This window comes from Macaca nemestrina, chromosome 2, assembly GCF_043159975.1.
Source record: "Macaca nemestrina isolate mMacNem1 chromosome 2, mMacNem.hap1, whole genome shotgun sequence".
Classification (NCBI taxonomy): Eukaryota; Metazoa; Chordata; class Mammalia; order Primates; family Cercopithecidae; genus Macaca; species Macaca nemestrina.
Genome location: NC_092126.1, coordinates 141,783,525 through 141,801,536, shown reverse-complemented (window position 1 = coordinate 141,801,536; position 18,012 = coordinate 141,783,525). Strand labels below are relative to the sequence as shown.

Here is an 18,012-nt window from a genome sequence, read left to right as displayed (position 1 = left end):
CTGGCCTATATTTATTCTTAAACAATTCTTATTGTGTCCGTTTAACAGAAGAGGAAAACGAAGATGTATAGAGATCAGCTGATTAGCAGTCAGGACTAGAATTCATCTCCTAACTTTCATATTTTTCTCATCTTTCCTTCTTAAAGCACACCCGTGACTCAGTGATTACAGTAGGAAACACAGAAACCCGTTTCTAAGGATTGGTAAACAAAAATGATAAAACAAACTGGGGTTAAAATCAACAAGATTCATATGAATTGCGCAACACTGGGCATATTCTCCTTCCAAACATCAAGGCCATATAGCCTACCTTTGCTGTCTAGAGGAGTGTGTATCTTGTTTGTAATAACTACTTGTTCATCCAATTTATCCTTAAATGAAATCTAAATAAGAAAATGAGTCAATTTGGAGGTACTGACAGAAGTGGGGATGGTATAAGAATTATTTTAGATGCAAAGAGAAATAACTGTGAAACCTTTTAAAAAATAGGAAGTGCTGTATAAATGTAATAAAGGGAAACAGGATGGAAGTGCTACCGCTAACAATTTTTGTTTTAAAGAATTTGTAAAATTGGTTAAAAAGAAATCTCAAGTCTTTTTATCCCCAAATTTATCCATCTAAAAAACTGGGTCTGGGCACAGTGGCTCACACCTGAAATCCCAGCAAATTGGGAGGCTGATGCAGGAGAATAGATTGAGTGCAGTAGTTTGAGACCAGCCTAAGCAACACAGCAAGACCTGTCTCTACAAAAAATTTTAGATAATTAGCTGGGTGTGGGGGCCTGTGCCTGTGGTCTCAGCTACTCAACAGGCTGAGGTGGGAAGACTGCTTGAGCCCAGGAGGTCGAGGCTGCAGTGAGCTGTGATTGTACCACTGCACTCCAGCCTGGGTGACAGAGTGAGACCCTGTCTCAGAAAAAAAAAAAAAAAAAAAAAGGGCAGCAAGTGAGGAGGCTCCCTATAATCCTCAGTTACTGGTTTTTTGAAAGCACTGTGTAAACTTTACAAAGTCTGTGACTATAGTCAAGCAGAATCTACTGCTTTCCAAAGTGTACCACAATGCTACACAGATGATTTTAGGTAATACAGATTGATGCATTTTATTTTTATAACTAATATATTTTTAATGTGTGTTAGGGAAAATATATATACAACCAGCACAACAGACTTTTTTTTTTTTTTTTTTTTTTTTTTTGAGATCGAGTCTCACCGTCGCCCAGGCTGGAGTTCAGCGGTGTCTTCTTGGCTCACTGCAACCTCTACCTCCTGGGCTCAAGCGATCCTCCCACCTCAGCCTTCTGAGTCGCTAGGACTACAGGCACGCACCACCACGCCAGGCTAATTTTTGTATATTTTGTAGAGAGGGGGTTTCGCCACGTTGCCCAGGCTGGTCTGGAACTCCTGGGCTCAAGTGATCCACCCAACTCCACCTCCCACAGTGCTGAGATTACAGGCGTGAGCCACCAAATCTGGCCCGGACATACCATTTCACAGATACTATTCCTTAGGATGAGTTTAAAAAAACCTAACTGTGATTCGATATAAAGAAAAATACTAATAATAGTACAGTGGGCCAAGGTTAAGGAAACACTGCCACAATATATCATTTGTAGTAGTGTCTGAATGAGAACTTAGATGTTCCTTGCCACAGTGCTGTGTCCAGTATGCTGAATTCCCAATGTCTCTGAGCCAAGCATCCAATATGGTACCTGTATTGACTGCTTGCCAGCCCACGGAGAACGGAGTCCTGGCTTGAATGACATACATGGTGATGGGGCTGTGGTTGTCAGGCCCGGGTCTCCAGGAGAGCTGAGCAGTGGTGTCTGTGATTTCGTCTATTGTCACAGCCTCTGGGGGACCTGGAGGACCTGGGAAAGAGTAAGACCCCCAGAACTGGAACAGTGTATTCAAACACCCAAGTGAAGGATCCACATATTTGAGTGGGGCATTGACCCATTCATTTATTTACCCATTCACAGATTCATCACTTGTCAAATCCTTTTTGAATCCTACTATGTGCTGGGAACTTTCTTGGGCTTGGAAACCACAGAGATGAATGAGACACAGCCCCTTCCTTCTAGGGTCCCAGAGTTTAATATGAAAAACGAATAGGTAAACAAATAATTACAATTGAATACTTAATAGGGAATACTGGGGTACCATAAGAGCCCACATTCATTAATTCATTATCTATCTATAGGTTCCTACTATGGGTCAGACACTGTTATTTGAGGATACGGTAGCGAGAAAAGATAGATATTGCTCCTGATTTCATAAAGAGTATAGTCTGCTGGAAACGGTTATTTCTACCACTGAGAATATAGATTTAAGCACAAATGGCTTTAAAACTTTGAAGGTTACAGTATTGCTCTGCACATTCTGCTGCACTGTAATTACTAGCACTCTCTTCACCCCCAACCCTGCATCCCATATGAGCACACACTTGCGTGCAAGGGAACTGCTGTGAAAATGGCCGGTGCGCAAGAGTCAAAGCGCTCCCTTCTTCAAAGCAATTTCAAAATTGGGCTTTATTCTAAAGATTCTCATTTGTAGTTTCTGCAAGTCATACCTGTATTTTTCTGCTTCTCTTCCTGATGTTCATTATTTCTGTCCATGTACTTAAACCATGGAAAGGGGAGGAAATCAGATTTAAATGAAGGCTTGAAACTAATAAAGAATTAGAAGGATGGAAAGCAGCTGGCAGGCAAAGACAAAATATCAACAGAGCCAGAGCAAAGACCCGCAGCTATCCCACTTTCCAACATGAAAATCTCTTACCAGGCAGTCAAATGCATTTTTAACAAGGTACAATTGACCACCTCAGGAGGGAAGGTGATGGTGAGGGGACATAATGACAAACCTCATGCCCATTAGACGGGCATAAGGAGATGTTCTTAGGAGGGGTTTGCTAATCCCCAGTCTAGCAATCAAATGTACTACCCAAATACTATCGGGCCATGTCACAGGGACAGGGAGAAAAGAGACCTCTCACAGAGCAGTGCAAAGTTAACAGCAATTTCCTGAAGTTAGACTTTGTTCTAGGATTCACTCCTTCACCGTTTTCGTGATGCCCTAAATTCTCTTTCCTTTTTTAAAAATCACTTTTATAGACCCACAGGTGAGACTAAATTTATCTTCTCCCTCCCACTCCTGAATGAAATGTCTGGAAATCTGTATCCTGGAACTGATTAATTTTCCATGGTGACATTTCAGCATGTCAGTCTAATGTCACCTAGATAGAGCTAATGTAACCTTTGGTCTTGCAACCCCTTTTAACCAGATAAAGTCTTGAAGACAATATAATTTTTTTCACCAGTTTTCTCATCCGAGCATTCCCCACCTTTTTTCTTTATGGATGCTGCACTGATGGCCTTTAAAATCTAAGTACCACAGATAGAAAAGTGTTTCCCTCTAAACTCTTCAAAGAATTAAATCGATAGGAAATATCTGAGTCCATTGTTGGCCTCTCTATAGGAAGGAAATGAAGGGCTGGTATGAATTTGGCCACTGGAGAGAAGATGGTACTTTCCTGGATTTGTTTGTTCTTTTTTTATCTTCCTGCCACCCGCTCCTACCCATGCATAGATATGACCTTACAGAATGTTTACCAACTTTGTTTTAGGGAAGTTGACTCCCTCTTTCAAAATGAAAAATGTACAAATGTTTGCCCTCTGAACAAAATGATAACAAACTCAGGGGCATGTAGAAGATTTTGTTTCAGGCAACGGCAAAGGGAAGATTAGTTTGATTCTGGGGTCTGCTTCTCCCTCAGGAAGGATGGACTTTCTGGCTTCCATTAGAGTGCTATAGGTTAAATAGAGCAGGCCTCAGCAAATCAAAGGATCTGGAGCCAAGACTCAAAGCTGCTATAGGTTTCAAATATGAAAATCTCTTTCAGGGTGGTGAAATACATTCCTGCCTCCCCCTCTGTAATGTACAAGAAGAGCTGCAAGGGCAGAGCCGAAGGAGATAACATGAAAGATTATGGTTTTAAATGGCATATTAATTTATTGGCCTTATTAACTGATTAGACTAGATTTTCTTTTAGACTGCATTTGCAAATTCCCCCTGGTATTTAATGTTATTTTCTGTGAAATGAAGTATACAATATCATTTAAGAACTTCAAGTATTACTGATTTAAATATTCATTAGTCTAATTTATTGGTGTTTTAACTGCTAATCTGAACATTATCCTAATTAAATAGAGGATAAATTTTCAACAACAGAATTCTTTTGTCCCCAAGGGGAGGGCAGACCAGCCTGGTGTATTTTAAAATGGAAATAAACACATTTCTATAAGTTATTCTGTGGGCAGATCTACCTAGGTTGAAAGTTTTTTCTCATTTCTAGCCCTTGTCTGCACTGTTACTGAAAGGTTTTTTAAAGGCAATTTAAAGGGGAACAAAGCAGACACATTGGAATCGCTATTTTTCTGGAACCTCTCTTCACAATTAGTTTAAGTTGCTAACTCCCACACATTTCCCCCCCTTACATTATGCCTAGAGGATATAGCAACACTCTTTATGGCTTCCAATAATACCTTGTTCTCTGTGCATGCAGATTAACCCTGCCTCCAATTCTCATACCCTAAATTTTTATTTTCTTGCATTCGAAGTTTTGCCATGCACTCTGCCAGCTGGCCAAAGATGCCTGAACACCAACAGTTAGGGATTCTGATGAAGGAGATTCTAGCCAAGAGATTATTTTGATGTCTGGATTGGCCTCTCTTTTAATGCTATAGAAAACCGCTGAGCATGCATAGGTTGGATTCTGTTAGGTACACTGTTTTGTGAAGATTTTAATTTTCATTTAAAAATATTTCTTAAAAGTCCTTTTACAGTTCCTTTGCCAACTGGTTTGTTGAGGCTTGGAATGTACTCAGTTGGTGCTGCTCAGCCGGGGGGCGGGGGGGTCATAGCTCTTAGGTCCAAATTAGGTCATGCTGATAATATTCAAAAGAATCTCAAAAATGTTAGTATTTACATCAACTCTTAGCTCATTTACTACATCCCAGGCAGTCAGGAAGTGTCCTCTCCCAAAACCCTGTTTTAGAAACTGAACAGCACTGTGAAGTTTAGGGGAAAAAAGGAAACTCAGATAAACCTGATGATTTTACTTAAGCTGCTGTTATACTAATTCAGTTTAGCCCAGAGGAAACATAAAAAGGGGCAGTTTAATCCCTCTTTAAACTATCTGCTTTTGTTCACCTAAATTTGTTCTAGAAGGTCATATCAACTCCAACAGCTGTAATCGTGTACTCGATTTACTCGATTATCCTTTTAGTGTAAAGTTACTGGATGTGTTCGGTGCATTTTCTGACAACCCCCACTGAGGAACTGTACATGCACCAGAAACTTCTGTGGACTGTTAGCCACTGTTTACAATGTTCAGCGTCTGCCTGACTTTTTCCCATAATTCTAAACCACTGAGGTTTTTGAAACTCTGTGCTACAGTAGAGATCATGAAAATACTTCAAAAGCAACAACAACAACAACAACAACAAAATCCAATACCTCTTACAATCAGGTCTGCAGCAGCAGAGAGCCTGTCCACACTTGTTTGGACCATGCAGACATATTTCCCAGCATGCTTCAGTTGGATGTTTCGGATCATCAAATCACCAGCTGAATCCTGCTGATAAAGTAGGGGAAAGTGGCTACAATTACTTTTTAATGAGCTCTAAATATCATTATCACATGAAGGACACTGTGACTAATGGATTTATTTTACACTGGCTGATGAAAACATTAGTGATGCAAGCCATGGCCTATTAAAAATATGTGAGCCTGCCTGAGAGATAAGAACACCAACATTTTCAGAACACATCTTCGACAAGACCTCAGGTGTCTGGCTTCTCTGAGTCTCTGGAGCAGTTTGCCACCCACGTTGGAAGGATATAACTTACATATTACATAAGTACTATGCACTACGATGGCTCTTGATCTAGTTTTGTGAATTTCTTCAGAAATGCCCTCAGCCTAGAGCCTTGGTTGGCATTCTGATACTTTAGAACTCTGTATTTGGAAAATGGAAGCAAGCCCACATGTGGAGGTATCTGCATTTTACCTCACAACCCTTTCTTACATCCAGCATTTTTATTGCTTCCAGGTTTGAATTAAAGGATCAGGAAGACCAGATTCTCCAAGGAAATCTCGCACCACCTAGTATGGAACGGTGCTAATTTGTTTTCCAAATGCCAAATGCATGTTTGATTAGCAGATGAATAGGACTAATTACATCCTGGTTTGGATGTCTATGTGCCCCAGAAATATTTCTACAGTGTTCGCCAGCACAGTACTTTTAATAAATGTGAGGAGATGATTCCACAGGCTATCACAAAGGCAGCATTTTACCTGAAGAACACTGCTACACCTTAGAGTTTGGTTCACAGTTCTGTTAATCTAAAGTTTGGAGAATAGCTGCTTGAGGAAGAGACCACTCTAGAGGCCAGATTTGAAAAACTACACTTCATTCTAAACCCGTAATGGATGACAAGATAATTTAGGATATATTGGCCCTCTTTCATTTTCCCATTCCAAATTATACAATAGGAAATTGACACAGACTCTTCTGTTGCTATTTCTCCAATGACAATAGTAATGGATGATGCTTAATGGTATTTACTATATGACAGGCAGCTTCTAAATGCTTTACTTATATTAAACTCACTAAATACTCACATGTCCTCTGAGGCAGGTATTCTTGTGATCCTTATTTTACAGATGACGAAATTCCAGCACAAAGAGGTTAGGAGACTTGCCTAAAGTCACATAGCTAGAAAATGGCAGAGCCAGGATTTGAACCCATATAGTCCCTGTTCTTAACAATAACACTGGACTAGCATCCAGAAAGACCATATCCTCATGCTATTTCAAAACTAATATGTACTTGGTTATCTCCATCATTTCAGCACAGAGTGTCACATTCACAGGATAATGGAAGAGATAGATTTGCCAATTAGAAATAGGATTAGAAGAGATGCCAAAGCATGGAGTGAAGGAAGAGCTACAGTTTTGATGCTTAGCTGTCTTGGGCTGACTTCTGCTGTATGATTTCATCTAAATCTCTTAATCTCTCTTGGCCTTAATTTACTGACTTTTGAAAGACCTTTATTGACCTATGTGCTAGGTTGTGAAAATCAAATGAGATAATCTGTGTATGTGAAAATCTTCTGAAAACTGTGAAGCATAGATTAACTCTAAACTGTTATTACTGATGGCCATGATCCATTTTCTTTGTGAAACAAACATGTCAAAGATGTTAAATCTAATTCAGGTAAAGCTATGGTATGTTAACCCAAAACGTCTTTTGTTTGTAACACTTGGCTTCTCATCCAGATGCCACTGTTTACGGATCAAGTCTTATAATTGCTCAATAAAATGAGAAAATAATTGTTAACTTATTTGACAAGATTTCTGTGAGGATTAAGGAGCTATTACAGTCATCCTTTGGTAGACACAGGGGATTGGACTCAGGACCTGTAGTACACTAAAATCCGCACATACTCAAGTCATGCAGTCAGTCCTCTGGAACCTGAGTATATGACAAGTCAGTCCTCCATATATGTGGGTTTTAAATCCCATGAATATTGTATTTGCAATCTGAGTGGGGTAGAAAAAAATCCACATGTAAGTGGACCCATACAGCTCAAACCCGTGTTGTTCAAGGGTCAAGTGTATATAAGAAAGTACTTGATAAATGATGAGGCACTTTGCAAATATAAGGAATTATCACTATTATCATCATTATTAAGATTATTGTTACTTTACCTAAAAATTTCACATATTGGGACTTTGAATACAGGTTTAAATAAAAAATATGTCCCTGGGGAGGTGTGCAGGGAAGGTGCACATTGGCCTGAGGGAAATGCCTACACCATCTCACTAATTCACGTTATTCATCAAGGGCTTAAATGTTAAAGAAACTTGTAGCCTGGATATTTCAGAGCACAGCAACCTATTAATAGAAAATTTTGATTTTGCAATTTAGAAAGTACTCTAGTTATTTACACATTTTGACTGGATTTGTGTTTTTAAAGTAAAACTGAAACAAAGAAAAAAATAGGAGTGAGGTAAGAGTCTCATCAAAGGAGACCACAATAACTTTCTCTTTCCCTTTGAAGTCATCCAGACCCAACTATTAACTAAGATCTACATTTTTTATGTTCCTACCAAAGAAAACAACAGCATCTGCTTATTTTCCACCACTGCAGTCTGTTATGTTCCTGACAGAATACTCAGTGGGGATGGGGGTATCAGAGGACAATGAAATAATAACTTTCCTAAAACCTCCATAGGTTAACTCTATACCAAACATCATCTCCACCATGCTGACCCAGGAAGCTGAAACTGAAATAGGCTTGACTTCAGAATTGCACTTGCTTTTCTCTTCTATTGTCAAGTCTTGACTCCACAGACATTAATGATCCTAGTGGCTAATACACTTAGATCTCACATGCGGTTGTGCTGTTCTTAATTTTCTATGTATTTCTCAGCAAGAGTTGATTAGTGTTAGCATTAGTTTAACAGAGGAAACAGATATTTCCCATATGAAAGATGAATGTGAGCGGCGCTACGGACGGCTGTCTCTACAAAAAGGTGGTCATCAGTGTTTGACTTCATTAGGGTGTCCCTATTTCTGCCTTAGCCCTGGCACCATTCTGGCAGAAAGGCTACATGTGTCTGAATGGTAGGACATCCACTTCGATTGTTCAGGCATCTGTTTGGATTGGCTGGTGCTTGCACCATTCTGAGATTTAGCATTTTTAATCTCTCTCCTGCCCAAGAAATTGGTTTTAATGTGAGAACATTCAGCTTAATTTATGAAGAATGTTCTCGATTTATACTTTCCTGTTATTACAATCAATGTTACCCTTCCTTCAGTTGATACCACCATTAAAGTTTATCAAGTACTTCTTTTGTGGTAGACATTGGGCTATGTACTTTTCTAGACCTCAAGATATTCAATATCTCCAATGTCTTTGTGAGGTAGTTAATATTTCTCTCACTTAGCCAATGTTATTAAGCTGAACCATGTGAAAGAAGTCCAGAATGGTTTACTTTGGCAATTTCATATAGCCTTTCTCAACCAGGGTCCCAAGAGATAATCCCTAGTGAACCCAGGCATCCACTGATGTAACTAATTAACTTCTTTCCTGTGCCATCTAAAGTTGTACCAGTCAGATACCACTCTTGGCATAGAATTGAGACAACAGTCATTGAAATTGTTTTTGGCGTTCTGTGACTCAACTGCAAAAACCCTGTTTGATAAAGGTAGTAAGAATGTAATGAACAGGGCTAGTACTGTACTTGGGTGGAAAATATGCTCTCACTATATCATATGGATGACTTTAGGCCACTTATTCTCAACATAAAGGGGGTGGACAGATTTTTATGGCAGCCTAGAAAGTGGGGAGGGCTCTTCAAGTCAGGGCCCCATTTTTATAGTCTGCTATGTTTTGGTTGGACTCCTTCATAAAAATGGCAGTCAGAGTCAATCTTTATTGTCAATGGGACCATAGAGCTGTGTTAGAGCAGAAAAAATTTTTTTGACAATGATTGTCATAGACATAAATTGTTTTCAGATTTAACCTCTTCTTGTTATGTGTTCAATGATAATACATAGTTATGGAAAGTAAGGCATTTTGAAAATGCAATCATTTTGAATTCAAATTACCTGGAGATAGTAAATAACCCAATCAGACTTTCAAATTCAAGAAAGAAAACCCTAAATTCACAATGATGAGCCTTCTACAAGGTCAAAGGGAGTTTAATTAGCAGCCTAAAAGCAGAAGGAATCTATCCTTAAGCTATTTTCTTAATCAGATTCTAGGGTATATGATATGATATGTGACACAGAGTTTGAGATTTGAAGTTTTAAGCAGAGATCCGCAATTCAGTAGCTATGAGGCCAAGGCAAGTCATCCAATGTCTGTGACCCTTAGTTTCTAATCCATACACAGGAATGAATAATTAACCTGTAGGATTGGTGCCAGTTAGAGAGCAGTCCTGCCATACAGGTTGTTCAATGAGTGGTGCCACATTTATTGTGCAAAAAGGAGCAGGAATTAACCAAGAGTTTCTTGCCATAAGATTACTTGAACAAAATTCTAAAATAGTAACTTTAAATATATTGTTAAGTTGGTCCAAACAAGTTAGTCTGAGTCAGTTTCGAGAAGTTCATTTGCACACTGTGTTTCCTGTGGATAGTTTGATATTAATACTTACCCCTCCAACTCTTTCAAAGTGGTCCCCATCTCTGTCAAAGTCTATCAGGTGTCCATTAAATGACCAAGTAAACACGATGTCCAGCGAGTGATCATGCGTTACCTGGCACGGCAAAACAATGCTTTCTCCAACAGTGACATCCATACTGGAAGGGGGTACCATGACCCTTGTTGGATCTGGAGAGTTAAAATAAAACAAACAATAACAATAACAAAGTCTGTGAGCTCGTGAGGAAATAAAATGTAGACTCCAAGAGCAGGATGAAATACTAAGTAATTTTGCTTTATTTTTTCTGAGGCTGTGACCAGCAAACCTCAGTCATCTGGGAAGCTCAGACTCAGGCCAGGAGGTCATTTTTAATATGAAAAGATGAAAACACTCATTACGTGAACCTTCTCAGAGCAACAGAACTCAGCCAGGGAGCATGGAGGTGAGATCTCTAAAGATGCTCATGGAAGGGCTTACTTTCTGGCAGCCTGCTCTGAATTGCTGCTTTGAAAAGGTTTTCATCTCTCTCCGGTTTCACTAGAAAGCTACATTTCAGCTGAGTGCAAACAGGAAAAATCCATGTTGACTTGAAGTTTGTTGGGCTCTTTTTTTCTATTATAAAAGTAATAAAGGTTTTAGCACAGGGAATTTCCTAAATTAAAAGAAAATTAAAAGAAGGAATAGAAAAACAAATCCTGGCCGGGCGCGGTGGCTCAAGCCTGTAATCCCAGCACTTTGGGAGGCCGAGATGGGCGGATCACGAGGTCAGGAGATCCAGACCATCCTGGCTAACACGTTGAAACCCCGTCTCTACTCAAAAAAATACAAAAAAACTAGCCAGGCGATATGGCGGGCGCCTGTAGTACCAGCTACTGGGGAGGCTGAGGCAGGAGAATGGCGTAAACCCGGGAGGCGGAGCTTGCAGTGAGCTGAGATCCGGCCACTGCACTCCAGCCTGGGCGACAGAGTGAGACTCTGTCTCAAAAAAAAAAAAAAAAAAAAAAAGAAAAAAAAAAGAAAAAGAAAAACAAATCCTATCTGGATAAAACATCTATTTTCGTGGTGGTATAATTTCCCCCAGTCTTTTCGGTTCATAGTTTTTCAGTTGTTTTGTTTTACACCATTAAAAACATGAGACACATACAATTTTCCTTTTTCTCCTCAATATTATATCAGCATGTTTATTCCTTTGTCAACATATTTTTATAATCTGCCTTAAGCTTATAGTTTTAACAATTTTGAAACTAGTTGGCATTTTAGCAAATTTTATTAGACATTTTTCTAATATTTATAATTAGAAATCATAAATAATGCTGCAATGAACATCACTGACAAAATGATATAGGTATATTACTTTTTTAAAATAAGGACCATCAATTAGCTTTAAAATTCACCCTTTACATTATAGTTAAAACTGGGAATAGAATGGGCTTGCTTAGCTGAGACAGCTTATGAACTCTAAAACTACATTGACACCCATAGTCCCTTATTTTTGTGCAACATGATTTCATAAATGGTGTCAGAGAGTACACACGTGAGAAGCAGTTTGGATTCAATGTAAAGGCCATATGCATGCCTAAAGAATACAATTCTGAATTAGGCCATATTCCAGAAATTTCTATATATCAAACCACATCGAGCCAATCAAACAATTACAAAGAAGACAAACCAAAACCAAACCAAATAATGAAAGAACACTGACTAATCCTCTCCTATAGTCATGGGATTGCATTTCAGGCTATGAGGTATATAAATATTTATTCAGGGGACCTCTTGGATTAAAATATCAGCTGGGAATTTTGAAATTATATCTGATAGAATTTTTGTGAGTCTTACTTACTGATAACCCATGCTAAAATTTCCTCTTTAAAGAGAGTATTTAAAACATTTTTTCTATCCTTTTATTCAACTACAGAAAGAAAATCTCTCAGATAGCTAGAAAAGGGAAATCTCTGTCCTAAATAGGTTATAATCTAGTAGTGGGATATACTTTTGCTGTTTTCTAAAAATAGGAAAAGATCATGATAAACAGATGAATGTGCTTTCAGTCACTGTTAAATGAGTGATGTCCATGAAATGAGAAGTGAACAACAGGTACTGCCAGCAAAGAGGTAATGGGGTAGAAAACCCCTGATTTGAAAACCCGAGGCTTTTGAGGGCTACATAATAAAAATCTGCTATGTTGATTCACTTACCATCAGGAATAGATAGTGATTAAGTTTTTTATTTTATTTTATTTTAAATGAGGAAAACAGGTAAGTACAAATATTATTCTAAGCAAACATCAAGGAGTAGCCCCATTTTGACTTAACATGTCATTTGACGTTTTTTAATTTACATTTTCTGCAAGTAAAAAATGAAGACTGAAACAGATCCCAGGCTAAAATAATATATCTCTATGGGTTTTATTTGATAAAGATGTTGCCTAATTCTACTTTAAATAGCTGCCCACTGATTCTGCAATTTAGATTTTCATTTTAATTCATTTATTTGTTGATTTATCCACCAAGCATGGATTGTGTTTACACGGATAACAGACATAACAGAGGCTGAGGGAATAAGAACATTCATAATAACTGAGTCCCTTAGCACAGTTAGGCACTTTACATGAATTATTTCATTTATTGCTAACAAATAGGTACTATTATCATCCCTATTTAACCGATGAACAGACTGATGTCTAAGAGTCGTTAAGATATTGTCTATTGTGCGATTCTGCCTTTCTTTTCACTGAAAACATGATATGCACATGCAAATCATGCAGAGAATAAGTCTAAGGGCATAATATAGCAATTTGCACTCTTGATTATATGTAGTCAACGGAAGATATTCAAATGCAGAAGGAATTTAAAGAATTTCTGCCATGGGGTGCAGATGGTGCAGAGGGCTTCACTGCATGAGTAATGAAGTTACTGCCTTAGGTAACAAGCAGTGATGATTTTATGCCAAAATGCTGGCTCTAGCTCTAAGCCTACACATCAAACTTATGAGTGCGGAGTCAAATGTCCAGTCTCCAGTCCCCAAAACTGTCTCCCTATCTCCTGACAACTTCTGGGCAAGAAGCAAGGAGATGGCACATACCCCAAAGCCTAGAGCCCTGTGAAATTCTGGCTCACGTTTCTGAATGACATTTCTCTCATAAAGAAACGTTCACCTCTTTATGCACATGTAGGGATCTGGGACAGATTTTTATTATTGGTAAACTTAGCTGTCTTTTAACCAAGGACCAGAGAAGTTCCCTGAATCAAGGATTATGTTGGTACAGTTGTTGTGCTGACAGCTGCTGATTCATTAACTCAGCACTTGTCGCCGATTCATGTGCTGAGCCCTGAAGTAGCAAGAATCAATGCAACGTCATGTACTGTACACATACCAGAGAGGTCTCCTAGGGACAAGAAAAGATTAAACTAAAGAGGTTCAAAAATCTCATTAGCGACTTGGTTTTCTCAAAGTGTATGTTTGTTCTCTTGTTTTCTGTGTTGTGAATTTTGATGCTTTTTACTTGATTAATTTCCTAAAATTTGAATACAAACCCTGTATACAAACAGATGGCTTCCCGCAAAACAAACTGTCTCCTCTCCTTTGGTTTTAATTCATCAAGATCAGGAAGAACCTATATTTATGACTTCTGTTCTGAAGAGTCACTTCAGCTATTGTTCTGTGCATAGAAATCTCAAAGGCAATTAGAACTCAAGATGTGAACTGATGGCTGGATTTGGATGTAATTAAACAGCAACAATAAATAGGACCAACAACATCCCTAAACTTTCCTACTTGTGGTTGGTTCATACTGTGTAGAATGATAAATTCTGAACTCCAGAGGACCGATGCTTAAAAATATATATATTTACTAAGTGCTTAATTCTCCGAGAGTAAAAATGAAAAATTCTTTTACTTTCTACGGTGTTTTCTAAAATGTACAAATGACAAAAGGTAAACTAAGTGCTTTGTTTTAAGGATTATAACCATGAGGAAGAGTTAATTATTAACCATTATTTTTAATAATATTAACTACTCAGTTAATAATCAGATCCACAATTAGATGTATAAATCACAACACGTATCCAAGCCTTATTACATTTTCACTTTCACTGTTGGTGGAAAAACTTTCTGATTTATAGCTTTTGTTATCTCTAAAAAGAAGTGTTTTGGGGTCCATTGGATAAAAATTCTATTTTTAAAACACTGCAATGTTTTATGTTTTTATTTTTTGACAGGGTCTTGTTCTGTTGCCCAAGCTGGAGTGCAACAGCATGATCAAAGCTCACCATAACTTCAAATTCTTGGGCTCAAGCAATCCTCCCATCAAGGTAGGACTACAGGCACGCAACACCACATCCGGCTATTCTATTCTATTCTATTCTATTCTATTCTATTCTATTCTATTGTTGAGATGAGGTCTCATTCTCTCCCTGTGGTTGCAGTGCAGAGGTGCAATCTTGGCTCACTGCAACCTCCCTATCTCAGGTTCAAACGATCCTCCCATCTCAGCCTCCTGAGTAGCTGAGACCACAGGTGCACACCACCATGCCCAGCTAATTCCATTTTTTTTTTTGTATTCTTGGTAGAGACAGGGTTTTTGCCATGTTGCCCCGGCTGGTCTCAAGCTCCTGAGTTCAGGCAATCTGCCTGCCTCAGCCTCCCAAAGTGCTGGGATTACAGGCATGAGCCACTGGTGCCTGGCTAATGTTTTATTATTTTGTAGACACAGGGTCTTGCTACGCTGCTCAGGTCGGTCTCAAATTCCCGGCCTCAAGAGATCCTCCGGCCTTGGCCTCCCAAAGTGCTGGGATTACAGGCGTGAGCCACCATATCTGGCTGATAGTTCTTATTATCTCCAAAAATAAGTGCTTTTGTGTCCACAGGATAAGAATTCCATTTCAATGTTGCTTTCCTGATACCCTATCAATTCTTATATTTTAGTTTATAATTTCTTTATCTTTCATTTACAGTGCCAAGATATTCACTTGTGCCTATCACGATAGTATTTAATGTGTGTTTTAGTCATCTTCATTCGTGGAAGGAGACACATCCCTTTTGTTAACAAATGTTTTGACTGTAATGGTTTTGATGATGCCTTTCAGTAGGATTGTATCTTTTTTCCTTAAATTAGTTTTTATAGGGAGAATTTAAAAGTGGGATTCTTCAAAGGCCTAGAGCTAGTCAAAGAGCAGACAGCAAGCTCACCTCAAATGATACAAGGGGACTGGTCAGATAATTATTTTTAATAATATTTAAATGCCACAGCAAAGACTGCTGATTAATGATGACAATAATCCTGAGATAGCATGTCTAGGGATGAATTTCAACATTCTATAGTTGGTACCCTCTTTTCAATAAAAATCAATGCAAGATAAACTGTATCAATTCTGCATAAAACACACATCTAAAAGGCATACCCTAAACATTAGATGAGAATCAAGATTCACAGTGATTTCAAGCGGGACCAACCTTTTCACCTAGGCAAACTTTAATAGGGGTAAAGGCAAAAAACTACACTTAAAAAATCAGCTACTAGGCACATACTGGGGGATTGGCAGCTCACATGGATAAGACCTGAGCATTTCAGTGTGCATGGAGTCCGTGCAGCTGGCAAAGAAAGGGAATGCAATCTTAGGTTGCATTAATAACACATGATGTTCCAATTTAGGGAGGTAATAATCTGGTTGTATTTTGCATTAGTCAGACCACAGCTTATGAGGAACATGTTTTAGATTCATTGATACATTAGTATACCTGGGTTAGTGAAAGACCTAATAATTCCATAACAGCTAAAATAACTGAAAGTATTTGGCATGAGAAAGGTAAATTAGGAGAGACATGACAGTAGTTCTCAAATATGTGAAGGGCTTATAGGCGGAAGATAAGCTAAGGTTATTTTGCATTGCCCCAAAGTAGAAAACAAAGAGTAACTACAAACAGGCATATTTTGGCGCTGTGGAATGAAGAACTTTCTACTAATTTGACCTTTCCAACAGGGAAACAGGCTGCCACAGAAGAATATGAATCTCCATTTCTGGAGGTATTCAGGTGGAGGTGGGCGCCCTCAGAGAGGGGATGCCAGGTTCTGCTAATGGCCAGCCAGGCTGGAAAAAGCCTACTGTCTTGAAGAGCCCATGAATCCAAGCCACCTCCCCACATGCCCTTCCTGGCCACCCTGTTCACTGGTGATCCTGTCCTTTCATGAAGCTCATCGGAATTAACTGTTCTTTTTTCTTCAACATTAAGCTAGTGCCCTGTTGTGCAAAATCATTTGTCTTTTTTACACGTGTCCTGCTTCTCTCCCCGTAACTGATCAGCTTTCTGGGAGTCAGGGACTAGATCTTACACTTTTATAAGTCCCTGGTGCCTAGTTCTGTTCCTACTCATGAGAGTTGGTTAAAGATAAGTTATGGAAGATCTGTGAGTGGCCCTGTTGGAGACTGATGAAAATAAGGCCTTGAATCTTGAAGTACTATAAATCAGGAGGCTATATTAAGTATTTCTTATTATTTACCCTGACTTATGTTGAATATGGAATTTTAAAAAGGAACCACCTGAAGGTTAACTCAGCACTCACCAGGCAAGCACTGGCCCTTCATCTGGGTTTATTACTGAATTTGCTTATAAGGCCACATTTTGTTCTTTTTCCTTGGTTTTAAAAAATAGTTTATTTTGAAATAATTTCAAATATACAGAAAGTTTGCCAGAAAAGTACAAAGAACTCTTTCACCTTCATATATACTCCTCAGTAGGTAGTATTTTACTGTATTTGCTTATTTTCTTCTCCCCCATATACATATATGTGTGTGTGTGTATATACACACACACACCCCTTTTCCCCACCATACACACACAAATACACACACACAGAGACACACATATATACATATATACACACACATATATATGGTGTTTGCCTGCCTTCTTTCTCCATCTTATTCTTACCATTTACACCCTTGTAAATAAGTATTTTGGTTATTTTGGTATTTTGGCTGGCTGCAGTGGCTCATGCCTGTAATCCCAGCACTTTGGGAGGCAGAGGTAGGCAGATCACTTGAGGCCAGGAGTTCCAGACCAGCCTGGCCAACATGGTCAAATCCTGCCTTTACTAAAAAAAATTACAAAAATTAGTTGGGTGTGGTGCACTGTAGTCACAGCTACTCAGGAGGCTGAGGCAAGAGAATTGCTTGAACTCAGGAGGTGGAGGTTGCAGTGTCGCCCCACTGCACTCCAGCCTGGGCAACAGAGTGAGACTCTGTCTCAAAAATAATAATAAACTAAAATAAACAATAAATAATGAGTACTTTGTGGGGAGGTATTCCAAGATTACACCAGTACCTGATGGTCATCAAACCTGTACCCGCCAGCCTTGGAATCCATTGAAGACTCCTGCCTGAATTAATGACTTTTATGATGGTTGTCAAATGGTGATTCTCCATTGCTATCTTTCCTTCTACATATATCAGCTGACATTCTACTCCAAGGAAGAGAGTTCCCCTCTCTCCCATTTATTTATATACTTACTTACATTAGGATAAATTCATGGCTTATTTTGACAGGTGGTAATACATTACTAACATTATTTACACTGACGGTCAAATTGTCCCCATTTTGGCCAATGGGAGTCCTTTAAGTTGGGCTCTTTGTATGTTTTACATTTTATTATTATGCATTAAGTGCTTCTTTACTTTCTGGTCCAGTAAGGTTCATGTTATACTTTTTTCCTGCAATAGTCCTAGAGTCAGTTATTTTGTCAGGGAGCTCTGGTTCTATTTTAGTGGAGGATGGCTTTGAGAAATCAAGAGGTGGAGACCCA

The 18,012-nt window shown here is 38.7% G+C and overlaps 1 protein-coding gene across 17 annotated transcripts in view; it reads right to left on the bottom strand.

The window, feature by feature from the left end:
• The window catches only part of LOC105477607 (contactin 4), a 1,037,214-nt gene that overhangs the window by 24,048 nt on the left and 995,154 nt on the right, over positions 1 to 18,012 (bottom strand). For 16 of the 17 annotated variants that reach the window (XM_071092102.1, XM_071092103.1, XM_071092099.1 and 13 more), the window contains 3 exons: positions 10,227 to 10,402; positions 5,514 to 5,634; positions 1,709 to 1,867 (listed from right to left, as the gene is read on the bottom strand). In XM_071092102.1, the coding sequence (XP_070948203.1) occupies positions 1,709 to 1,867; positions 5,514 to 5,634; positions 10,227 to 10,402 (456 nt within the window). The remainder of the gene's footprint in view (positions 1 to 1,708; positions 1,868 to 5,513; positions 5,635 to 10,226; positions 10,403 to 18,012) is intronic. The other variant, XM_071092107.1, reaches the window with a different exon arrangement.